We start from the raw sequence: 9,265 nt of genomic DNA, 5'->3' as shown, positions 1-9,265 counted from the left end.
TCATGCATCAAGCACACTTTTAAAAAATTAAAATCTTGGAAACTATATGCAAATCTCCCACAAGTGTATATATAAATTTTTAAACCCATGAATATCAAGTACCTTTCAGAAAAAAATCTGAATCCACTAAAAATTTATATCCACAAAAAATCGCTAAATCAAGAAATATTAATACACACTACCTTATTAAACAAATTCCTACAATACAAGGCCACATCAGTATTAAATATTTCTCCCCCCTTTTACATGATACATGTACCATGTTGACACAAATTCCAGGGCTTGTGTTTCCCAGTTTTGATTTCATTGATGGAGTGTTGCTGCACACACAGAAACTGTTGAAACAAGGATTCTAAATGATCCAAGTTGAATTAATCCCTTAGGAAGTTTAATAAATGCCATCAGGAGCAACAGACAAGTGTTGCTAGTAGAGCAGGAACTGATTACCCTTCTTTAGCAACTACATTCACCACAGGTTTTTGGTGGGGTTCATGTACCTCAATATAGTTTTCTTTGTAGTAGTTGACAGTTGTTTTGGCCATGGTATTGTTTTCTCTTTTGTAATTGCCTTTGTATCATCTCTTTTATTTTGTGCTTAAATGTATTATTGAAACAATTTTCTGAATTGTATACTCAATTGTGAATAGTGAACATAGTTTTCCATTTGTAAAAATTAAGTGTTTATTTGACAAGTGGTATACTTTCAGCAATGTTATTTTACAGTGGAAGAGTGTTTTGCAATAGCAGCTTTTAGTGGATTGGAAGCCCGAGAGAAAAATGAACTTTGACAATGGAGTCATTTACAGTTTTAGCTCATGTCCATTTGTAAGAAAAATAACTGAACACCAAATTTTTTTCAGTTTACTTTCAAAATGAAGTAAAAGTACATGTAAACCAGAAATTCTTGACACCATGCCAAGTAGTACAATTCATGTTTTGTCATCTTGTAGGGTTGAAAACCTTTGTATCACAAGAGTGCAAACGTTTAAATGTCTCAACAGCTGATTTTAATTGTATGTTGAAAGTGCTTAAGATAAAGATTCTGCTACAGGTATTACACAATCTTAACATTGTCAATTATCCTGGAGATAAATGTCAGATGAACCCTGGATGAATGGACATATACAAACTACAATCATTCCAAAGACAAAATATTGCTGACAAATACTTACAATATTGGAAAAAACAAATGAAGTGTACTAGTAAGTAAGTCAATAAACAAACAAGTGCAGGTACAGAGTACAAATTATCTCCCTTGAAATGAATAAATGCAAATGCTAAACAACTACATACGAAATATCATGGACTGATCATTCCAGGATCATGTAAAACTGACATTATCACAAACTTTTTAAAACATGTTAAACATATAAATTATGCAAAAGTTTCAAAGTCAATAGACCAAAACTGATAAGGCATAGCCAAATAATCACCATGGATAAGGGCTGTGCTAAAACTGATGCAACTGCATATCAAATGACATTAATGTTTCCCCTTTGTTTGACTTAATCACAAACGACATTTAAACTAATGGTAAACAAAAGTTTCCAAGTCAAGAGACCATGAAAATCAGTTGAGAAGAGCTGATTCAGTTGTTGTTGGTTATTTGTCATATTTGTTTTTCATACATTGTTTTGTTATATATTATGCTGTTAATTTTCCAAATTGAATTATTATTTCCTATTTTTCATATCTGGCCTTTTATAGACAACTATATGGGTTTTTCTCATTGTTGACTGTATCATTGCCTATAATTGGTTACAACCACTTCAGCAGAAATTTGGTGGATACTTGTCTCATTGGCAGTCAAACCACATCTCCTTTTTTTTTATATTGGCTCATCAGATTATTACAAAGCACAAAAACAACTCACAAAACCACTAATGTCACAAAGAACAGATCTGAAAGTAATCACAGTTAATGAAAGCCAATAACAACTAATAAAACTGATGGTACAGTATCATCTCCTCATTTCTCAATGATGATTAACAGCACTCATGCTGAAACAGTTTTGACCTCAACCTAGCTTTTACCCTCTAAGGTTGAAATTCAAGTGAGAAGGTCACCTTTTCACATACATTTTAAAGATACATAATGATACATCTTAAGTAATTTATAAATTAAACTAGATTAATAAATTTTATTCTTCTTTTTTCCTTTTTCTAGCATCTCTGGCGGGTCTTCCTTTGCCACGTAATTTTCTTAATCTTTCCATTTCTTCTGTAAAATCTAAATGTTCACTCCTAAAATGAAAAAGAAAAACACTTTGTAACATACTATCAAAAAACTTATGAAAATGTGGTGTTAAATTTTAATACAGTGAAGTTTTGTGTGTGTATTTTATCTAATTTTTAATAATTATTCAGACTTACTTCCCCTTATACATGTAACATTAACAATAGATACATTCTTTTTGTGTCAAAACAAACTTAAATGTTAATATTTGTTTTTGCCATAGAAGTAAATGTACATGCATGAAATGCTATTCCATTGTACCACAGGAGCCTGCTAAATGGCAAACCAGAAAAGATATTTATAAGTCATTTCAAATACTGGTGATCAATAATTCAACTGCAACACAGTTTTGTCAAACAATGTACTGTGAATTCATTATTATTCGTTGGGATACCAATTTTCATGGTTTTCGTGGATACAGGTAAACCATGAATTTAAATGGTCCATGACTATCATATTTTCAATAGGCTTTGTATACAGAGATAGGCAGAACCACGAAATCAAATATTCACGAAAATATGCAAGTATTTAGCAAACCATGAAAATTGATACCCATGAAAATAAATGAGTCCATAGTATAATGTTCACTAAAATTTTTTTTTTAACAATAGAGTATCATTCAGTAGACCACTTTTAAGTGGTGATATAATCACCTGAATAAACCAAAATGCCTGAGAGTTTTCATGAGCCTAGTCACTTCAAAATGTTTTGGATAATAATTCACAACCTCTGGTTGTTCATGATAGTATGGCTTGCTCATTAAATCTACAACTTTTCTTGATAATTTGGTATCTGTTGGGCTGACTTCTCCAAAGATCTTTGAAGACAGCCTTGCCATACGAGCAGCATATCTTGACCCTGACATTTTCTGTAAATATAAATAGAAACTCATTTCTGCACATGAAAAGAAGCTTTAAATGCCTATATAGATGACTATCTTTGAAGATTTCAACAAAGTAAAATTTGAGTCAAAAAAGGATAACAGGGATAATGGCATTCTCAACCAAATCCAAAATACTATAGTTATATATTGTCTTTAGGGTTCAAATTAATTAGGGCCCCGCCGACTAAGGCGGGTCGCCCTATAGTGATCAGTCTGTCCGTCCGTCCGTCTGTCCGTCCGTCCGTCCGTCTGTCCGTCCGTCCGTCTGTCCGTCCGTCCGTAACACTTTAACTTTGTGTCCGCTCTATATCTTGAGAACCGTTATGATTTCAAAGTTTATACTTGACATCCATTTTAACCAACACCAGAGGGTGTGTCATGATGTATGTAAAACTTCCTAGGTCAAAGGTCAAGGTCAAAAACTTTGATTTCAGTTGACAACCCTGTGTCCTGTGGTGAAGATCGTGTCCGCTCTATATCTTGAGAACCGTTAAGATTTCAAAGTTTATACTTGACATCCATTTTAACCAACACCAGAGGGTGTGTCATGATGTATGTAAAACTTCCTAGGTCAAAGGTCAAGGTCAAAAACTTTGGTTTCAGTTGACAACCCTGTGTCCTGTGGTGAAGATCGTGTCCGCTCTATATCTTGAGAACCGTTATGATTTCAAAGTTTATACTTGACATGTATATGAACCAACACCAGAGGGTGTGTCATAATTTATGAACGACTGCCTAGGGCAAAGTTCAAGGTCAAAAACTTTGGTTTCAGTTGACAACCCCATGTCCTATGGTAAAGATTGTGTCCGCTCTATATCTTGAGAACCGTTATCATTTCAAAGTTTATACTTGACATGTATATAAACCAACACCAAAGGGTGTGTCATAATTTATGTTCAACTTCCTAGGTCAAAGGTCAAGGTCAAAAACTTTGGTTTCAGTTGACAACCCCATGTCCTATGGTAAAGATCGTGTCCGCTCTATATCTTGAGAACCTTTATCATTTCAAAGTTTATACTTGACATGTTTATAAACCAACACCAAAGGGTGTGTCATAATTTATTTACAACTTCATAGGTCAAAGGTCAAGGTCAAAAACTTTGATTTCAGTTGACAAACCCATGTCCTATGGTAAAGATACAATTTTTTAATGCACATTATTCACAGCGGGGCCCACAGAGATGGCTCCCATCTCAATGATATCTAGTTCATTTTGGTTATTGATGTTTTCAGTGCATAATTTTACAAACATGTATAAGTTGCAATATTATGTGTTGAACCTGATAAAAATCAGTTCACTATCATCATGATCATGACTACAATATTTACTAACAATTTATTAAAATTTTACCAGATTTCCTCAAACTTTTTGGTTTTGATCTTAGGCATGTTGGTGGGAAATAAGATTTTGTTTTGTTTATGGAAAAGCATTATCATGACAACCCCATTAAACCAGGTGCTCCGCAGGGCGCAGCTTTATACGACCGCAGAGGTCGAACCCTGAACAGGTGGGGCAAGTATGGACAAAACATTCAAGCGTGATACAGCTCTGAATTTGGATTGTGATCAAATTTTTGACATTGCATGGTTTTTTTACACAAAACAAATGTCAAGATTTTACAAATCAATTAAAGATTTCTTCTTCAAACTTTTTAAATCTAAAATTAAATAGTTGACACAGCATAGGTTTCTGACACAGAATGAATGTGGTCTAATGAACTTAAAATATTTTTTTTGCCTTTGAGCAATTCACTATGCTGTTGAATATTAATCCTCTCAAAAAAATGTTTGAAGAAATTTTCTTTTTATTTATGAAATCTGAAATGAGAAAAATTTAAACCCCCCCTTTTTTTTCACATCCCCGTTTCCCTTTTTCCAAAACTGATATCAATTCAAATTTCTAATGGAGTTTGCAACAATAACTACTCTTTTAAATACATCATAAAATATTAAAATGTAAAATAAAGTGCTTGTTATCACTGAATGGTAAAGATTGGTTGGTAGTAAAAGTGAATATACATTGTTTATTGTATAAAACAATAAAAAAAACTTCATCAGCAACATTTTATATTGGCAAATTTCCAATGAAGTTATTTACATAAAGTTATTGGCAAATAAAAATAGAAAATGACATCATAGTCATGTCTGGCAAATGTCCAACATACATTATCTAAAAACATTTTAGATAAGATAAGGAAAAAAAGCTTCATCAGCAACATTTTATATTGGCAAATTTCCAATGAAGTTATTTACATAAAGTTATTGGCAAATAAAAATAGAAAATGACATCATAGTCATGTCTGGCAAATTTCCAAAATATATTATCAACTTCTATTCTATACAAAGAAAGATAACTCCAATTGAAAATTAATTGCTATTGCACAATATTGTGCAATTAGATATTTCTTGCTATTGTGCAATACTGTGCAATTGAAAATTTCTTGCTATTGCACAATACTTGATATGGAATCCTGATTTGGACCAACTTGAAAACTGGGCCCATAATCAAAAATCAAAGTACATATTTAGATAAAGCATATCAAATAAGCCCAAGAATTTAATTTTTGTTAAAATCAATCTTAGTTTAATTTTGGACCCTTTGGACCTTAATGTAGACCATTTGAAAACTGGACCAAAAATTAAGAATCTACATACACAGTTAGAATTGGCATATCAAAGAACCCATTTATTCAATTTTTGATGAACAAAGTTTAATTTTGGACCCCCATTTGGACCAACTTGAAAACTAGGTCAATAATTAAAAATCTAAGTACATTTCTAAATTCAGCATATCAAACAACCCCCAGGATTCAATTTTTGTTAAAATCAAACTAAGTTTAATTTTGGACCCTTTGGACCTTAATGTAGACCAATTTGAAAACGGGACCAAAAATTAAGAATCTGCATACACAGTTAGATTCGGCATACCAAAGAACCCCAATTATTCAATTTTTGATGAAATCAAACAAAGTTTAATTTGGACCCTTTGGGCCCTTTATTCCTAAACTGTTGGGACCAAAACTCCCAAAATCAATACCAACCTTCCTTTTATGGTCATAAACCTTGTGTTTAAATTTCATAGATTTCTATTTACTTAAACTAAAGTTATTGTGTGAAAACCAAGAATAATGCTTATTTGGGGCCTTTTTTTGCCCCTAATTCCTAAACTGTTGGAACCAAAACTCCCAAAATCAATCCCAACCTTTCTTTTGTGGTCATAAACCTTGTGTCAAAATTTCATAGATTTCTATTAACTTAAACTAAAGTTATAGTGCGAAAACCAAGAAAATGCTTATTTGGGCCCTTTTTGGCCCCTTATTCCTAAAATGTTGGGACTAAAACTCCCAAAATCAATCCCAACCTTCCTTTTGTGGTCATAAACCTTATGTTAAAATTTCATAGATTTCTATTCACTTTTACTAAAGTTAGAGTGCGAAAACTAAAAGTATTCGGACTACGACGACGACGACGCAGACGACGACGCCAACGTGATAGCAATATACGACGAAAAATTTTTCAAATTTTGCGGTCGTATAAAAAAACTGCTTGTTATCACTGAATGGTAAAGATTATTTTAATTTATCAGTTGGTAGTAAAAAGTGAATATACATTGTATATTGTATATAACAAAGATTTAAGTTGATTCTGGACAAAGAAAGATAACTCCAATTAAAAAAAAATCTTGCTATTGCACAATATTTTGCAATTAGATATTTCTTGCTTACTATTCTGGACAAAGAAAGATAACTCTAATTAAAAAAAAAATTGCTATTTCACAATATTGTGCAATTAGATATTTCTTGCCATTGCGCAATACTGTGCAATTGAAAAGACTTGCTATTGCACAATACTTAATATAATAATTTTAGATCCTGATTTGGACCAACTTGAAAACTGGGCCCATAATAAAAAATCTAAGTACATTTTTAGATTCAGCATATCAAAGAACCTAACTGATTCATTTTTTGTCAAAATCAAACTAAGTTTAATTTTGGACCCTTTGGACCTTAATGTAGACCAATTTGAAAACAGAACCAAAAGTTAAGAATCTACATACACAGTTAGATTCGGCATATCAAAGAACCCCAATTATTCAATTTTGATGAAATCAAACAAAGTTTAATTTTGGACCCTTTGGGCCCCTTATTCTGTTGGGACCAAAACTCCCAAAATCAATACCAACCTTCCTTTTATGGTCATAAACCTTGTGTTTAAATATCATAGATTTCTATTTACTTATACTAACATTATGGTGCAAAAACCAAGAAAAATGCTTATTTGGGTCCCTTTTTGGCCCCTAATTCCTAAACTGTTGGGACCTAAACTCCCAAAATCAATACCAACCTTCCTTTTGTAGTCATTAACATTGTGTTTAAATTTCATTGATTTCTATTTACTTAAACTAAAGTTATTGTACGAAAACCAAGAATAATGCTTATTTGGGCCCTTTTTTGGCCCCTAATTCCTAAACTGTTGAAACCAAAACTCCCAAAATCAATCCCAACCGTTCTTTTGTGGTCATAAACCTTGTGTCAAAATTTCATAGATTTCTATTAACTTAAACTAAAGTTATAGTGCGAAAACCAAGAAAATGCTTATTTGGGCCCTTTTTGGCCCCTAATTCCTAAAATGTTGGGACCAAAACTCCCAAAATCAATACCAACCTTCCTTTTGTGGTCATAAACCTTGTGTTAAAATTTCATAGATTTCCATTCACTTTTACTAAAGTTAGAGTGCGAAAACTAAAAGTATTCGGACGACGACGACGACGACGCCAACGTGATAGCAATATACGACGAAAAATTATTCAAATTTTGCGGTCGTATAAAAACTATCTTAAACAAATGTGCCAGCTTTAACAGAGTACATCTTTTTTTACCATAATATTCTTTAACATGAACTTAGATTTAGCATCCCATAATTTATCTATCAAACCAATGTCAGCAGCAGAAGTAGAAGAACTTTCACCTAATCTGACCTTTGATTTTGAAGTAGTGTGAGCCCTGGCAGTCAAATGATAACCTGAACTCGCAAAGAAATGGTCTTGTCCACGATATAATGAAAACAATTATATGCATGTCCAAAATCATGTTAAATTTAAGCAAGCACCTGTTCATTACTGCGAGTTGCCAGAAGTAATATTTATTGGGATTTAACCCCTTTCACAAGTGGGGCGATTTGGTAAACCAGTTTAGAGCGATTTTTTTAAAAAGTGGGTCGAGTTGGTAAAGAAGTGGGGCGATTTTCCAGTGGGGCGATTTGTCCTGCTTCCTATTACAACTAACAACATTACAGTCATGTGATTTAATGACCTGGATGTAAACATCACGTTAAAAAAAGACATGCAACCAAATATTTGTTTATTTTTTATATAGCAGCCAAATATGAAGTCGCACATACACACTATACCGGAAGTGAAAGTAGAATGAGGTAAAAAAAAAAAGGAATACGGTTGAAAACACATTACATAGAATATATATATGTCATAATTTTGAAGTATTGTCATGATTGTTAGAAGTCCAAATAATTATGACGTCTTGAAAGGCTATTATTTTTTTTTCTTTGACGCCTTACATCGAGCAAGGAAGGGGTTAAAGCAAAAATTTAAAATAGCTTTCCAAGACGTCATAATTATTTGGACTAGATTGTTTGTACTAATTTGAAGGAGTAAATTATTGTATGTAATAATTCTTTTGCTTATGTCCATAACATGGACTATGATTTAAAGATCTGCTGAACTTATGTACTGTATGGTGACATGAATAAAGCTTTTGATTTGATATAATATGAAATTGTACTAAATTTTACAAATATCTATTCTAGTTGAATAATTTATAGTAACATTTATCCTCTATCTCAGTATCTGGTTGTGAAATCCCTGAAAGATTATTAGCGAGCAAAAAAAATCTAGAGTCTTTCTCATGGGGTACTGAATACCCCTGTCCATTCGAAATGCAATACCCTTATATTCAATACCTTTAATATACAGTGTTTAAAAGAAACTAGAATCACATCTTGATCTTGAAATAACCTGTTCTTTAAATAATAGTTTCAGTTGTCTCCCTTGACCAAACTTGATATGTCATGGAAAAGAGACTGTGAACTCATAAAAAAAAATGCTGCTATATAGAGTTATTTTATTACAGA

The 9,265-nt window shown here is 32.4% G+C and overlaps 1 protein-coding gene across 1 annotated transcript; it reads right to left on the bottom strand.

The window, feature by feature from the left end:
• Positions 1–2,125: 2,125 nt before the first annotated feature.
• LOC143046141 (small ribosomal subunit protein mS33-like) lies at positions 2,126–9,187 on the bottom strand. The gene is made up of 3 exons (XM_076219157.1): positions 9,095–9,187; positions 2,889–3,103; positions 2,126–2,243 (listed from the first exon to the last, which is right to left on the bottom strand). The coding sequence occupies exons 2-3, from the start codon at positions 3,098–3,100 to the stop codon at positions 2,141–2,143; spliced, it is 315 nt and encodes a 104-aa protein (XP_076075272.1). The 5' UTR covers positions 3,101–3,103; positions 9,095–9,187; the 3' UTR covers positions 2,126–2,140.
• Positions 9,188–9,265: the final 78 nt, after the last annotated feature.

Source organism: Mytilus galloprovincialis, chromosome 1, assembly GCF_965363235.1.
Source record: "Mytilus galloprovincialis chromosome 1, xbMytGall1.hap1.1, whole genome shotgun sequence".
Taxonomy (NCBI): Eukaryota; Metazoa; Mollusca; class Bivalvia; order Mytilida; family Mytilidae; genus Mytilus; species Mytilus galloprovincialis.
The sequence above is the reverse complement of the archived record's forward strand: the minus strand, read 5'-3'. Positions and strand labels throughout refer to the sequence as shown.